We start from the raw sequence: 16,425 nt of genomic DNA on the forward strand, positions 1-16,425 counted from the left end.
GACACATGTTCTGACTCTTCGATATGGCAGAAATTGTGCTTTTCATCATTCTAATTTACAATCATCATACCAACATAACAGAAGCCCTTTAGCTTTTTAACCAAAGAAAGTATGACATTTTATGTCAAACATGGACCCCAAAAAGTGTTTATTACTACTACTTTGAAGAATGAATTAACATATTATTAAACCTACACACAAATAAATACAACCCACTTTAACCATCGCAAATATTGCATACATGGGATAAAAAATCAGAATAGTAGAAACTGAATAGTTTAGTTAGAAATGTTAAGACGCTGCTATTCTCCTGTTAACTCATTCTAGATAGAACCAGGAACTCTACATCTACACAAAGGCCAAAGCAATTTGTATGACAACATGCAGTTTGCACGTGCATAAGCATTAAGGAAAAAAGTAGCTGTGAAAAAGGACACTACTGTTCCATAGGTGTAGGGTTAGCTGCAACCTGATAGGTTTGTTACAAATGACCAGTGGACGTCAGACTGTTGAAACACACCTGTTGGCCTCCATTGCGTCCGGCACCAGACTGCCAGAATGAAGCAGGAGGTTGTGGAGAGAAGTCTGAGGTGCTAGCCGCTCCCATGGTTGCTGCCGATGGATAAGAGTGTGATCAAGTTCAGTCACTGTGACAAGGACATCTTTTGTTTCTTCGTCCCAGAGCAATGCCCTGAATGTGGAGTGAGCTTCAGTGGCAGGAGGCTAGAGGAAGCCCCGGTCAGCGTACCCAACCCTTTCTCCAATGGACATAAAGCACCATGTGCTTTCCTTGTTGCCCCAACAGAAGAAAATATCCTCAGGTATGGAATATGACTTTAGAGTTAATGTGTTCCTTGAATTAAAGTAAGATAATAATGATGTATGAAATTTGACTTTTTTTCAGAGAATTCGATGGTGGATCAGATCTGCACACTGGAATTACTGACACAAAGGGTATGTAGATCCTCCTTGGTTTGTTTCTAAAGATCATGATTGATTTTGCTGTATCTGTCACTTTCACAGATTCATCCAGTGCTTTAGCCCAGTATCAAATAGTATAGTTCAAAATCTGCATTCACATCCTAATAAGTAGGTGATTTAGTAAATGTAAAGATACTATAACATTTTATGTGTACTAATGTTTTATAACACCAATTTACTGTGTAGGATATACAGTCTGATTATATAAATGTACTGAAAGTACTAAATATTGTGCTTAAAAGGCTCAACAGCCATAATTTCTCATATGTGGCTGGATATAGTGTTTCATTCCAATAATGCTGTATATGCATTTTTAACAATTTTGATTATAACAAGCTTTTGAAAAGAATAGCATTTCATGTCTAATGGAGAACATTTTTAATTCTCTAAAAAAGGCAGTATTAATTATAGTACAGCATTAATATTTTTTGTATGTGTAAAGCACGACACGTATCACATATCTATATTATGTTTTTGAACGAAACCCTTCACTTACAGTACTGTGCAGCAAAACAAACTGTTTACAACAGTTTGTTTAGGCAATAAGTGTGTTTCTAAAAATTCCATGTAAAATTGGAATGAATTCAAACATTATGCAGTAAAAAGAAACAAGAATTTCGCTGCTGTCGGAACAGAACCTCGCATCTCCAAAATGATAACTTTATAGGAAAAAAAACATACTTTACTTTTAATGTAAGTAAACTGAACCAGACTTTTTTCCAAGTCATTTTGGATCACTTCTTTTAGTCCATTCATCATGAAATTTACATACAATGCATTTTCAAATAATGTCAAAAACTGAAAAACGAAAAACAAAAATGGAAACACAGAGTTTTATTCCGACAGTGGTGATTTATTGTTTTCAAAAAAGGTCAGATGATGTGAGCTAATTAGTAGAACAGGTTTATTGCCAGACTTCTTGATGCCTCAGTCTTTGCATAGTTCTGTTTCATTGGATGTGGTTAAGAGAGAATGAAATACATAAAAGCAGCACTTACTGTATTACTTATTCTAACAGTGTTTTTCTAAACAAACATGGTTGCTGTCCAATTCAACAGCTTTTTGTAAATACAAAATACTATATCACTGTTGTTGGAACAAAACCTTGTGTCTCCAAAATGACAACTTTACAGGAGAAGGAAAAAACCTGCTTTACCTTTAATGTAAGTCGATGGAACCAGACTTTTTTCCAAGTCATTTTGGGCTGTTTCTTTTGGTCCATTTATCATGAAATTTACAGACAATGTAAAGGGCAACAAGCATTTTCAAATTCTGTCAACAACTGAAAAACGACAAAAATGGAGATACGAGGTTTTATTCCGACAGCAGCGATATATAGTTACCAGTAATATCTACAGTGCAGTGAAACCCCACATGCATAGAGTTCCTTGTTGTTTTGAAGGAGTGGTATACAACTACACCAAGACTGGGGTTCGCAGAGACCATCAAGGCTGGGAGCAGTGCATCAGCATTCCTTTAGTTCAGCCAGACATGTACAATCTCATCAATCAATGGGATCAATACCTGGAGAAATTTTCCTCCGCTCAAATGTGGGATCCACTGTGGCAAAGGTAGGCCTATATTTGTCGCATTGAGCAGCAACAGACACAAGGTTTTGATCGAGTGATCTGGTCTTCATCTTAAAGACATACTCGAGCATGTTTCAACCTAATCTCTATCTGCCACATCTGCATACAGTCAACTGCCAAAGACAAAGTGTTTTCCTATTCTGGCCTACTGGCTTCTATTATAAGGGTGTTTTAAGTCAACAGGTTTTCTGTCCTTCCATTAAAAACAGAGAAACTGTCTGTGGTAACGGAGATTAGGTTGAAGAAGGTTGGCATAATGCTTTGAAACTTCCAAGAATAAACGTGCAATTTTGTGTTTCTTCTGGATCTTCTTTAGACACAATAAAATCAAACTGTTGAGGCAGCACGTAGCTACTTTTTTTTTAGTATTTCTGTTTGTCTTTTTAAAGCCAAACTTCCCCTGTGGTCTTCTAACGCAGATGTGTCTGGTTTATGAGCCGCCGAGATGCTACAGTCCTTGCTCTTTGATCTATGGTGAAATAAGAAACTCCTCATCATTCAGAAGCTCCTTGTTTTTCATCTTTTCTCTACAGCTTTAACGAGGAGAACCACAACTGCTACAGCTACACTCTGATGTTCATAAACTGCGTCCTGGCCACCCAGTCAAAACGAACCCTCAGTAAAGACGAGTTTACACAGACTTTTGTTCTGCCACGTGTCAAAAGGGCATCCAAGTACAGCATGCTGTGTGGGGAGATTTCTCAGAACCATTTCTACATCGTAGAGAGTCCAAAGAGAAACTCACAGGAAGGTCAAAGTGATGAAGAAGAAGATCGAAAGAACAGTTTGTGAACTGGTGCACATGGTCTAACAACGCTAGGATATATATAACCAACAGAATGGTATCTGTGAGCGTGACAATTGCCTCAAGTATTTATCAGTGTTGTTTTCTTATTCATAAGGGATCTTGTATCAACGCTCTGCTTCAATAAACATTCATGGGTCTTGACATATCTATATGCCTGAACCTACACACCTGGCTTTCTTTGTGTGACGATATCCTCCACCTACTTACTGACAATGAGCTAAGCCTTACATAAGGCTCACTGCATTGTCTGAGGTCACACCCGGTTTAATTAGTTTCGGCCACTATCACTTTACCTATTGTTTCCTTCAGGTAATCCAGGTATAGCTGTGCCTTGAATCAACATTATTCAAAGATACAAAGGAAACTGCATGAATCAATTACATACAGTATGTTTATTAACATTCAAAAATGTTCAGTAAAATAACTTACTGGTAATCAAGAACAAAAACTCTAAAGATCATCCTGTTCAGTTCGTTCTCGTGAAGATATCCACCTGCTTACAATGAGCTCCTGTAACAAAACAAGCAAAGACAAGTCAAAAAGACATGCAAGAAATAAATATTAGGGATGCCCCAGTATGGAAACTGCAGACATCCAATACTTTCCATGTGCATATATGCTGAAGCTGATACATGAACATTTATAAAATGTAGAAATACCTTAGCACTTATTTGTTGAGGGGTTACAAATGCAGTAAAAATGAATATAATGCAGATATTTTAATGCAGTAGCCCAGTGTCATCTAAATATTTTGCTCTTCTGGAATATAATAAATGTGCCATCAAATACTGGTTTGAAATCTCAGTCAAATCTAAAATCAGTCCCATGCCGATATTCATTTTTAAGCAAATATCTTCTAATACTGATGATTCTGATATTACTGTGCATCCCTAATAAATATATGAACTAAACCTAATGCCAGCAGAAATATCTGACCTGAACTTTGACCCTTTTTAGGAACTCTGGCGTGGAAATCTCTTCTGTTTTCATGTCTGATGGCATGATCACATAACACAGCATCAGCTCCTGCAAAGAACACATAGAGAATGTTGACAAAATGAACTGTGATCCTAATGTAGGTTTGGTTAGAGCTGTTAGTAAGTTTGGTTAGAGGCGTCAGGTGATGATGGTTCTTACCTTTGAGACGTTACCGGTGGTTCGGCTCAGGGCAGCGAAAGACCTCCAGCTGAAGGGCCTTAGTGGAGCACCTTGAAACGACTCGTCTACTCTCTCCACCACCACAGAGTAGCTGCTCAACAACAGTAGAAGAACAGCTGAAATCATCTGAGCAAACCACACTAAATAGGTTTCTTAGGTATCCACAAGTATTATCGCCAGCCGTCTGAATATATCTTTCACAATGCTTGATAGTTACACATGAATCAAGAATTCGATATGTTTAAAACGGGTCATTCCAGCCTCAACAAACTGGGATAAGTGGTGCCTGTCTCACAAAGCATGTTCAGCTTAGTCAGACTTCCTGACCAAATTGCAATTTCATGAAACCTTAGAAATGCAGTTGCGGTTAGCTTGTTTTACAAAAGCTATTATCAACTTTCTCTGTTAACACAGATTTGGACACTCAGGCTGTTATTAATCCTTGTGAACATGAATGTGTGACATTTACAATGAACAGCCAATCATGTGAAACATCAGGAGGAGTCAAGCAGCATACATTTAAAAAGTAAATATGCAGAAAGTAGAGCATTCAACCACATTAGTGCTTACAGGAGTAACATTCTTGATATTTGGTTCACAAGAAAATCTAAGAAAATCTTTTTAAATGTGAGTTTTTTTCTTAACGTCATTCTTAAGAAGAAGCTATGAAAAATGGTTATTCTTCAAATAACTCTCTTATTTTTAACTATTTCTTAAGAATAATTCAAAGAACAAGTGGTATTCTTTACAATGGCCTCACACACACCTAGGCTGTAAGAGTTGACGAGGTGAACATCTAAATTTAGCAAAACACGGATGCTGCCTCTGCTACTCCCCATCCTCATCTCTTGCTTTCTGCCATTACCCCACAATTATTGTTTTTTTTTCCAATGAGGATTTTTTTTAGTTCTTGTTTACTAAATTTTTTTAAAGGCTTGGTTTGACATGTTTTCTCCATTTTGCTCCTCTGAGTGGATTAAATAATGGAAATAACAGTTGATACAAATACAAAATGTATCTTGCAGTGTTTAAGGCAATGTTAAGCTGTAAAATGTAACAGCCTACATAAGAAAACAATTAAGGAAATAATTAATTTTATCTTAAGAGAATATTTGAGAACTTCTTAAGTTTTTTTTTTTTCCCCCCCAAGAACTACATTTAAGTACGTTCTTACTTACCTCTTAGCGCTTGTCTTTAGAACCTTCGCAAGACTTTTCTTAAGAAAGCTTTTGTGAATCCGGCCCGTTTCCTTAACCGAAAAGCGATATTTTTCATGTGATTGACACCACAGATGTTACAAAGAGGAAAAAAAAGAGAGCCAAAAAGAACTAAAGGGGCTTGCCTCCATCAGAAGACTGTCCCTGATTGATCAGATGTTCACCTTAATCGGTGAAAAGTGATTGTTAGATGTGCAGCAGAAATTGCCATGTTGATGTAGTCCCATTAAAAGTGATGCACTGCTGTGAGACAGAAAATCCATGGTTAGATCAAACTAACCATAAATCCAAAGCCATAGATCCTGCTTTGTGAGACAGACCCCTGATTAAGACCACAGTGGAAAAGTTACTTTATGTTTCTTATTGTTTTCTACTTGCTTTTGTGAATTTGTTTGGACTAAACAGATTTTTGAATTACTCATCATATTCAGGTGTTGATTTCACTCCTTCTCTTCTACTCTAGGCTTGATTCACTGACACTGTTCCATTTACACAGAATTGTACTCTGCATCACAGCTTCATGTAAGGCTGAGATGTAGCAACAGGTTAGTTTCCAAAATGACAGCATCTTACTAAATTAACACTAACCTTGCATGATAAAATGGTGGTCCTTTCCGATAGAGCACTGTTGAAGAAAACAAAACGTTAAAGAGAACTTGAGCACTGTCGCTGGAACAAAAAAGACGTAACTCAATACAACTCCAAACATGAGAATCGTGTGTCCGAAGTGTGGCGGCCTAGAGGCCATGATTTCAGTCTCGTGCTCTCGAAGTTCACTGCCAAGAGTCAGCTTCCTGGCTCTGACATTAAGACACAAGGCAAACAAGTAAGGGGATCAAGGAAAGCAATGCTTGATCCGTCTGAATAATTCACCCATCATCCTCTAGTGCTAACGGAAAAACTCTCTCTCACTGATTACAATCAGGTGGCGTTCAACATCAAGTATTCCTGCAATGATCAGAGTTTCCCATTCCTGGTCCTAGACTCTCTTCTAGTGTTTTCCATACTCTAACACACACACTTGAACCTCAAGAGGGGCTTGTTAATATAGCTGGAGAGTCATGTATGTTGGGAGTAGGAAACACAAAGTATAGAGCTGCTTTAGAACCAGAGATGGCAAGGCCTGAATTCAGGTTACATCCACATTACAAGCCTTATGCTGCATTTACATTGCTCCAGTGTGTCAACACACTACATAGGATCCCATTTATTTTTAAAGGAAAGTGTCAGTTCCATCAGAAAAGGACTGTGTCGGATTTGGGCGGATGTGTGTCGTCCAAAAAAGGTGAGTAAATGAATCTTGCTACTGTGATACATTTACTCAATCAGGAGGTAGTTGATGTTTGCACAAGTTGTGTCTGCTGTTCAATATATGAAACAGTTGAGCTGCTTTTCAATCATTCCTGTGCAACATAGAAAATGGAAAAACAGCAACCAAAACTCTTGTTTTAACTCCGAAATTCTAAATCTGGGTGGGAAGATGTTTGTTAGGGTGTTAATATACCTGAAATCACTGATGTTGTGTGCAAGTGATAATCAATGCTCTCCTAAAATCCAAATCTGTCCAAGTTTAAGCTGTTTAATGTTTTGGGGAATATTAATGTAATTATGCATACAACACTGACATTCATATTATCATAAAAATAGAGTAGTTATTTAATTAAAATTAATTATTTAAAATTAATAATTAGTTAATTATATAAATACCGACCTAGCAAGTCTAAATTTCAATTGGATTTTGCAGAGAATACCCTCATAACACCCATATGTAACTAACTCAAGAGGGGGATGCTTTTTTGTATGCACACCAGGCCAATGTAAATGCAGTGTAGCTGCTCCATTTTTTGCCAAGATCTGATCTTTCCACCTAGACAGTGCTCTGCCTTGTTCACATTTGTATGGGTAAGTGACTCATATCTGCCCTTGGTGTGAACAGACTGCCCCGAAAAATAAGACATACATAGGACATTTGTGTCTCATCTCCCCCAAGTGTTTAGGTGTGACTGAACTTTCTTACTTAAATCTGTCCCATATTTAATCCCAGACTTGGGCACCCATCCTTTACTGCGGAAATAGTGATAGGCTGCGTAGGTGGTCTCAAAGTTGGGCTGCACTGAACAAAACATTCGCCAAACTTGAAGGACTGACAGTGGCTCCTGAAGAATAAATAAGCAAATAAATAAAAATTAATTTTGCCATCATGTAAAGATATTGTAATTGGGCAAACTCTACAAAGCATGTGGACAAACTTACCCCATCATAGTAAACTGATAAGCAGCCCAATGCATAAACCAGAAAGAAAGCCTGCAATATAAAAGAGCATGAGTGATGAGTTGAGAAGAAAAATATTTCCCAATACCTAAACTCAACTGTCTGCTTTATCAGTTGGTCTATGTGGGTGGAAACTGGTTCACTTTCGGATATCTGGGAATTACACTCCCAAACTGATGATTGCTTTCCAGGCCCTTTCATGTTCAATTAAAGTCAATGCTTTTCACTGAAAGTTGAAAACTACAACAGGGATGGTAAATAACCAGGCAAATAACCATTGCACACATTTATTTAAACATCATCTGTGACCCTTTGACTACATTCTTGGGTTTAATCTGTCTGTAATGAACTGGGTTTATTCATATTAATCAGCTGGAATATTAAAGTTCATCCTTAAGGGAGGCTTGTGTTAATATTAGCTTGTGGAGAAAGGGGCCACAGAAGAGCCACAGCTGAACATTTTCACAGCTTCATCAACTGTTTGTACTGGCTCAGAGCACTGCATTCTCTCTATCAAATCCAGCTGTAACAATATGGCTTAATTGAAGTATTTATCACGTCTCCACCTTGACAAGAAAACAAATCCGCCTATTAGTAGCAGGTCACTGTAACAGCATTGTGCAGCACAGCCCTGTTACAAGATGCAGCTGCACATAATGGATAATTATTAAAAACACAGAATAATGTATGTATGTTAAAAGAATTGCTTTACCTCTTCATAACTGAGCTGTAGGTATTCCATCATGTTAAAAGGGTTGATTCTGCAAACCAGCTTGCCTGTTCTCACCTTCAGAATGCAAGAAAAAATTTAACATTTAATGCATTCGTGTTTGGTACAGTATTAGCTTGATCATTTTTAGAGTTGAAAGCTAATTATTTCAGTGGTAAATCTGCTTTGGCCTTCAAAGTGATTTGAAATGCTTACAAACTAAAGCCATTCAGTGGCAAAGAAGTGTGCATGACAGCTTAATAAATGATTAGAAAACATATCGCTGCTGTTGGAACTATTTCCAAAATAGTAACTTTACAGGAGAAGGAAAAAACACACTTTACTTTCAACGCAAGTCAATGGAACCAGATTTTCTGGCCATTTCTTTTCGTCCATTCATCATGAAATTTACACTCAATGTAAAGGGCAACAGGCATTTTCCAATTATGTTAAAAACTGAAAAATCTCCTGCAAAAAACACTATTGATTATAAAAGTTGTTTGATATGACTCCAATTTAATTCCAATAAAGGCTAAATTAAAGTATTTTACATTTGGCTTCCCGGACTTACCAAAACCTACACATACGGAAATCTTATCATGTTTCTGTCAGAGTTGTTTTGAGCACCTTCCGTTTAGAAAGACTGTAGTATTTTCTGATAAGAACTAAAAAGTGGCAGCATTCCTTTTAAAAACACTCGTTTCCAGATTAGTCCACCTCTTTACTATGTGATAAAAATCTGTCAAATGTCACTTAGTTTACGTGTAAATATATAAAAAAAAGCATTTTTAATGTAGGCTGTCACAAGAATTTAGGTCTCAAAAAAAAAAGGAAAAAACTTGCAGTTCATAAAATATTACTGGCAATTTCTGTTTCCACAGCCTACATCAACAAACTTCAAGTGATTTTTTTGTAAAAAAAAAAGCCTGTAAATATATAGCTATTATTTGCCACTGAAGCAAACGGAAAAGGTGCAAACTCAAGTCTGTCGATACAAATGTAATAAATTATGTAAATATATAATTAATTATATAATTACATTGAAAAAACAAAGCGAAACCACTAGAATAACTGCAGACTAAAACACTAGACACTGGAATCCAAAACCACTAGAATAACTGCAGGCTAAAATCGATTTCATGCACTACGTGCTCCCTAATGTTATCATGTTTGTATTTATTTACTGTGGAAGTGTTATCGTGAATGGGATCCCCATCGTCGTCTTCACTGGGTTCCTCCACCAGAACATATCCATGAGCTACAGATGGGTCACTGCCTTCTGAACCTGACTTGAACAGAACACTCATCATTTGGCTCTCGTCCAGCCGACATCCGCAGTGAACGATCCAGTCGTCGTGCCTTTTGCACTTGACCTTGGCAAGTGCATTCGTATCCACCTGCTCAGGTTCTTGAGAATAGAGTTCAGCAAGAGGATCATACAGAGGATCTCCTTGTCTACAAGGTATTTTAGCCTCAGTGCATTCTAAGTCCTTTCCTTCATCGCTTATGTCTTCTGCTGCTGCCACATCCTCCATTAACTGGTCTTGATCTAAGCTATCTGAAGATGGCGCCTGAGATGATGCCAACTCTGGACTTTTTTGATGGCTAACTTGTTCTTCAATATGTTCTTCATCATGTTCTCCTCGTAGATTCAGTTCAACTGGCTGTGTGAGCTTTTGCAGTACCTGATTGGCAACCTCTTCATCTAAGCCCTGTGACAGAAGAGCAGAGCGGGCCCATGTCATGTGTTTTTGGTATCTGGAACAGAAGAAATCGAGGACATATTAATTTTGGGTTTTTGTGTGATTTACTGATTAGCAGAAGGATGACTTACTGTTTAAATGGACTACTGACACAGTCTTCAAAATCATAGTGAAAAATGGGTATACTATATAAAAGATATAAAGATATAAATAGCTATATATCTCAATTAAGTATTCAACCCTATTCTTGGCAAGTAACAAAAACTCACAACATGTTTAACGTATAAAAGCACATATGAACTTTTTTGGTACACTATTTAACTTTTTTGACAGTTCCTTTACTTTTACTAAGTAACCTATCACTTCACAAAGACAGGTATAACATACAAACAGAAGTGTTGCATGAAAGTTATGTGAATTTCTATAGAAATATGACCTAAAATATAAACAGATCTTTATTTATGTCATAACAATAGACAAAGAGAACACAATTAATAATTGCTTTTCACAAAGTTACTAAACAAAGTGATCTAATATTAAATGTCATTGTTGGCAAAAGTATGTGAACCTCTGCTTTCAGTAACAGGTGAGACCCCCTTGAGCAGCAATGACTTCAGCCCATTCGTTCCTATAACTGTTGATCAGCCCTGCGCATTAACTTGGCCTATTCCTCCCAATCCTCCTTTCAACTGTGTAATGTTAGTGGGTTTTCTTGCATGAACAACATGGATAGATGTTCTAATATTCTCCTCTTGAAGTTCTTGATACAATCCAGAATTCATTGCTCCATCAAATGATGACAAGCTATTCTGGTCCAACAGCCGCAAAACAGCCCCAAACCATGATACTGCCACCACCGTGTTTTAAAGTTGAGGATGAGGTTCTTATGCTGGTATGCTGTGTTTGGCTTTTGCCTAATCTCTTATTTAAGCCATAAAAATCTATTTTTGTCTTATTCATACACAACATTACTTCATTAGTCTTCTGGCTCATCTAGGTGGTTGTTCAGCGTTTGCCTGATTGTCAATCCATGTACAGTGACATCAGCCAGTGTAAGAGATTTACCTGCTCAAAACACATTTGACTCAACTCATCTGTTAATTGCCAGGTTTGGTGGGTGTGTCTGATAAGAGAAACCACAAACTGTGCTGGAGACTGAGCCCCCAGGACACCCCTCAAGTTGGTAGGGTCCGCCATACTCACACCTGATTGTCATCCAACATACCAAACTGATAATTCTATAGGTTCACATACTTTTGCTAACCAAAATTTACAATGTTGGATCACTTTGTTCCAATACATAAATGAAAAACCATATAACTATTATCGTTAGGTTCTCTTTATCTATTGTTATTACTTTAATGAAGATCTGATCTCATTTTAAGTCAAACTTAAGCAGAAATGCACATAATGCTAAAGAGTTCACAAACTTTCAAGCAACAAGGTATATGTAATCATAACTATAAAGCATCAAACTACTTACTCTGACAAAGGGATAACAGGTAAATATTTGTCACCAATATCTATAAAAAGAAGACAATATACACTTGTTTTTATTGTACTATATTTTAACTTTGCAGTTGAGATAGGAGAAAATAGGAGTTTTGGTTTTTTGGTCACTGCATAATTTCATGTCAGTTATTCCATAGTTTTCTTTAAAACAGTAAAAATAAGAAAAACCCATCTATAAGTGGGTCCAAACTGTTAACTGTTACTGTACATACAAGCACGTCAGAAACTTCACATCAATACCCACATTCCCACCGATCCGAAATACTGTACTCCGGTCTGCTTCTTGACAGAATTCCTTTACCAAAATAGCCCTAAAAATGACACAACAAAGCAAAAACTCAATAACACATTTTAAATGTAATATATTCAATAGCAATCATTTCAGTATGCTCTGAAGGAAGTAGTTTCTCTTGAATAAGAGACTGCAAGACATTTATCGGATTAAATAACAACTACATTAACCCCAAAGTTTTATTACATGCTTCCATAACCTAAAAATAGCTCCACTGGTTTTCATTGAAGTCCCTGTAGTTACTGAATAATAATGAAATAAACCTGGATTGTTAAGGGTTTTAATGAAAAAGAAATGCAAGCTTACCTTTCCATATAGAGCTTGAATGTGGTCAGGTTCTCTGACTATAACATGCTGGTTAATGACCTCAGCTTTGTATATGAGGCTCTGAGGCGAGGAAGCCTCTTTGGTGATTGGAACAGGTAGCGGGCTCTCAAATGATTCATAAACTTTTGGCCTCCGTTTTGGAGCCTGGAACACAGCTTCCATCTCTGCGGGGATACAGATAAAAAATATGACTACATGGTACTGGTGGGTGAAGCACATATAAACCCTGTTCTCCTGTTCTGTAACACTGCTGAGGGCATGGCACCTGTTATCAATACAAGGGTTTGGGTCCTACAGTGAATCATACTGTCCATCAGTATCCAGACAGCCCTTCTAATGAGTGAATTCATCTACTGTAAGGTGAACCCATTGCTGACACACCATATAATTTGTATAACTCTGCATAATCTCCTTAGAAAAGCACTCCCAATAGAACGGGACGCTCTGGAGCAGCTGCACATGAGCCTGAGGTTACCATGCCATTGGCTAGACGTGTATAAAGCACCCTAGTATTGGGCTGTGGAGTGATGGAGCACCTTGGGGATGAGCTGGAGTTGCGTTTGTGACCCAGAACTAATCATCAGTACCTGACCTCACCAATGCTCTTGTGGATGATGCAATCAAATCCTCACAGCAATGTTCCAACATCTAGTGTAAAGCCCTCCTAGAAGAGTAGAGGTTCTTACTGCAGCAAAGGAGGACAAACTCTCTATTAATACCCTTCATTTCAGAGGAAATGCTGGATGAGCAGGTGTCTACAAACTTTTGGACATATAGTGCATGTTTCATGCATGGCACTCAGCAGTTTAGACCCAGATGTTGGTGAGGATCATTTAATCTTTCGCCACACTAAACATCCTATATAAAAAAAAATAAGAGGTATAGTTGACTGAACAAAAGTTAAAAACGTTTTTCTTTAGCAAATTCCTGAGTGCAACATCTATAAATACTTAATTAAGAAATTAATACTTTAGCATTAAAGGGGAATTTCATCAATTTTTCATTTTCTCAATTCTACATATTTCAATCACTGAGATGTGAACAAAGTCATTCAGAGTGGTTTGATCTGAAGTCTAGAAAAACTGACCAGCTTGGATTTCTATATACTGGTGATGATAGGAACCAGCTGTTGAGCAAACATAGCCATTTTATTTGCTATCCAAAAAAGGCAGTGAACCTAAATGTGTTTTCTGAGTTTATATCTGCCGTTAACTGTGGTAAAATAGTGGTAAACCTGAACAATTTGAATGAAGTTACAGTCATTGCCATTTCATAGAATAACGTCCTAGGAGTGAGATTTTAGAGGCATTAAAGGGGAATTCCACTGATGTCTTAAAATTTCTAGCTGCACAATTAACTAGTTAAAGGGGAACTCCACCAATTTTTAGAATTTCTGCATAATTAAGTGGTTAATGTGTCAGCAAATCATTCAGAGTGGTTTGGTGTAAAATGCTCAGTTCGGTCTAAAATTGTATTTTAATCAATTTATTTTAAACAATTGGCAGAAGGGTGTTGTGAGGCAAAATAGTTCCCAAAGAAAACATTATTTTAGCTTTTCCACTGTTTTACCATCATTAACATTCCATATAAAGCTCAGAAGACGTGTAGGTTCACTGGTGGTTTTGGATAGTAAATAAAATGGCTATATTTGTGTTGTAGCCATGGTGACTCCTGGTTCCCATCACCACCACTGTAAAGAAATCTCAGTCTCTATAACAGCGGTGTTCAAAGTCCGGCCCCAGGGCCAAATGCAGCCCACAAACAGATTTTAATCAGCCTGTAGCTTCTGTTTTAGAGTGTGTTACAAGTGGCCCGCCAGCCAGTATGCAGCAGTTCTTCTTTTCAACTGATGGTGGCAGCAGTGCTGTAAAATTACAGTGTGTAAAATAATGTGATGCACTGTATTACCAAAGTTTAAGAGCCTTATATTTTAAAAGACTGTAATGAATTTAATATCAACAGACATGAAAAAAAGCATGAACTGTACAGTAAATATTCAGGAGAGAAACTAAAGCAGCTGCAGCTGCCTGAGTCTCACAGCACCAACTTCTTATTATATTTAATCTGCCCTTCTCATTTAATAAAGTGACTTCTGATTGCTGCTGCTATATTCATTTGATATGTAAAGAACATTACCTAACAAAACCAAACATTTATAGATTTAAGCAACAGAACACGAGACGGGAGTGTGTTATTGCAAAATAACACCACAGCTGTGATTTGGTCGCAGGCATGAGCCGAAGACAAGTGATGTTATTCGCGATAACACACAACCTCAAGTGTGCTATTGCTTTTATACAACAGTTAATAAATAAAGTAAGAAATCAATAAATTGGGCTGTGAACGTGTCATTTAATATGTTTTAATATTAGCAGTTCCTTTCACCAAATTATAGTTCCTTAACAAACAGCTTGTTGCTACGTCAGAGTAACGAGCTCAGCTCACTGCACAGCCGGCAGTTCGCTCTCCAGCTCCACACAGACCAACTGACAGTTTGGGAATTTAGTGTCGTCTCATCTTCAGAGTCTGACCAAATCGGCTGTCGGTCAAATGTGATCTATTTTCTGTTTGTGGCAAAGTAAGAAGTAAAAACGTTCAAATGGCTTGAGCCAATCCTACAGCTGTCAAAGTCGTTGCTTAGCAACGGTGTCTCAGCAGCGTGATACAGTGTTTGTGAAAAACCCGTGATATTATGGCGAAATAACAGCACGGTTAGAACTCTTCTCAGCCAATCAGCTTGCGTGGCCGGAACTAACTGTTGTATAATAGAACAATATAGAACAAAATAAAACAACTTAGATTTGTTCAGCTTTTCTAACAACAATTAAACAAGTGAACACTTGAATAAGAATAAATGTAACACATTAGACAGGTTTTATTGTTCCTTTTAAATAATTTAATTACCATTAGCACTTACTGATCCAAACTGCTCTGATCACTTCGCCAATAAAAGAAGCCTCGTGCATCTTTTATACAGTGATCGAAAACATGGCAGCTCACAGAAAGCTCTGACTCTGTGCACTGATATTTTGAAAACTTAATACGTCGAATCAACTGTGAATAATATTTCGACCTTCAGGTGTTTTGACACAGTACAAGTTGGCACTCTTTTAAAAGGTTTGGACACCTCTGCTCTACAATCAACCACTGTATTATGCAGAAAATTTGAAAAATCGGTGGAATTCCCCTTTCAGACGTAGACACAGTGGTAGTGATAAGAACTAGACGTCAGAAAAAATGAACGCCTCTAAAATCTCCCTCTCAGACGTTATTAAAGGAAATGGTTATGAATACACAGCCTGCCGTCGGACACTCTGCCTGCTGCACTATTTAAGGTGGAACGGGGAAAATTCATATAAGCTCACTTTAGCATGCTGGCTGGCGAAAGCGGCCACTAGAAAGCTTTAAACGGAGCATTTGTGGAAATCTCTGACATAATTCCTACACATTTCTCACACATAAATCAAAAACGCACAGTTTAACTCCAGACATTCAGTTCCGTCAACTTACTTCAGCTCATGCTACGCTAACCCGCAGCCGCGTTGTCACAGTGAAAACAGTCCGCCGAGTTTCGCGGCTTTATGTTTGGTTCCTATGCATTCGCAGGCAAACCAGATTCTAATAAACCCCGATAGTTACTCAGAGCAGTGCTGGGCGGTATTAATCTGTTTTAGTATAACGATATTTACCAAATACATCACGGTATCAGATGCTGTTTCAGTTAGCATTAATAAAGGTAACTAGTGCTGCTGCTGCTCCATGTTAAAAGTCTTAGAAATGTCATCTACAATATAAAAAAAAAAATATCTAAGCAGCTGAAAACATCTTATATACCTAGTCGATATGTCTAATGTATAT

General features: G+C 37.5%; 2 protein-coding genes across 7 annotated transcripts; one reads left to right on the forward strand and one right to left on the reverse strand.

Annotated features, from left to right (window-relative positions):
• Positions 1–505: 505 nt before the first annotated feature.
• LOC118799772 (MKRN2 opposite strand protein) lies at positions 506–3,520 on the forward strand. The gene is made up of 4 exons (XM_036559805.1): positions 506–821; positions 905–954; positions 2,384–2,552; positions 3,104–3,520. Exons 1-4 carry the CDS (start codon positions 619–621, stop codon positions 3,360–3,362), a joined length of 681 nt encoding a protein of 226 aa, XP_036415698.1. The 5' UTR covers positions 506–618; the 3' UTR covers positions 3,363–3,520.
• Positions 3,521–3,749: 229 nt separating this feature from the next.
• tsen2 (TSEN2 tRNA splicing endonuclease subunit) lies at positions 3,750–16,129 on the reverse strand. 6 transcript variants are annotated; one of them, XM_036559799.1, is made up of 12 exons: positions 16,078–16,129; positions 12,547–12,731; positions 12,193–12,259; positions 11,920–11,959; positions 9,918–10,491; positions 8,737–8,811; positions 8,007–8,057; positions 7,771–7,909; positions 6,342–6,378; positions 4,516–4,627; positions 4,315–4,404; positions 3,750–3,888 (listed from the first exon to the last, which is right to left on the reverse strand). In XM_036559799.1, the coding sequence occupies exons 2-12, from the start codon at positions 12,727–12,729 to the stop codon at positions 3,829–3,831; spliced, it is 1,428 nt and encodes a 475-aa protein (XP_036415692.1). In that variant the 5' UTR covers positions 12,730–12,731; positions 16,078–16,129; the 3' UTR covers positions 3,750–3,828. The 6 variants fall into 6 exon arrangements, 5 of the variants coding, with proteins under 5 accessions (XP_036415692.1, XP_036415695.1, XP_036415696.1 ...); XM_036559802.1 differs by lacking the exon at positions 16,078–16,129 and adding an exon at positions 15,933–16,062; XM_036559803.1 differs by lacking the exon at positions 16,078–16,129 and adding an exon at positions 13,160–13,208.
• Positions 16,130–16,425: the final 296 nt, after the last annotated feature.

This window comes from Colossoma macropomum, unplaced genomic scaffold, assembly GCF_904425465.1.
Source record: "Colossoma macropomum unplaced genomic scaffold, Colossoma_macropomum, whole genome shotgun sequence".
NCBI classification, from domain to species: Eukaryota; Metazoa; Chordata; class Actinopteri; order Characiformes; family Serrasalmidae; genus Colossoma; species Colossoma macropomum.

Coding starts and splice junctions, on each gene's coding strand:
- LOC118799772 (XM_036559805.1), top strand. CDS start 619: ATGGATAAGAGTGTGATCAAGTTCAGTCACTGTGACAAGGACATCTTT. Junction 822..904: donor ACAGAAGAAAATATCCTCAG/GTATGGAATATG, acceptor ACTTTTTTTCAG/AGAATTCGATGGTGGATCAG. Junction 955..2,383: donor TGGAATTACTGACACAAAGG/GTATGTAGATCC, acceptor GTTGTTTTGAAG/GAGTGGTATACAACTACACC.
- tsen2 (XM_036559799.1), bottom strand. CDS start 12,729: ATGGAAGCTGTGTTCCAGGCTCCAAAACGGAGGCCAAAAGTTTATGAA. Junction 7,910..8,006: donor TATCAGTTTACTATGATGGG/GTAAGTTTGTCC, acceptor TTTATTCTTCAG/GAGCCACTGTCAGTCCTTCA. Junction 4,628..6,341: donor CCACCATTTTATCATGCAAG/GTTAGTGTTAAT, acceptor GTTGTTGAGCAG/CTACTCTGTGGTGGTGGAGA.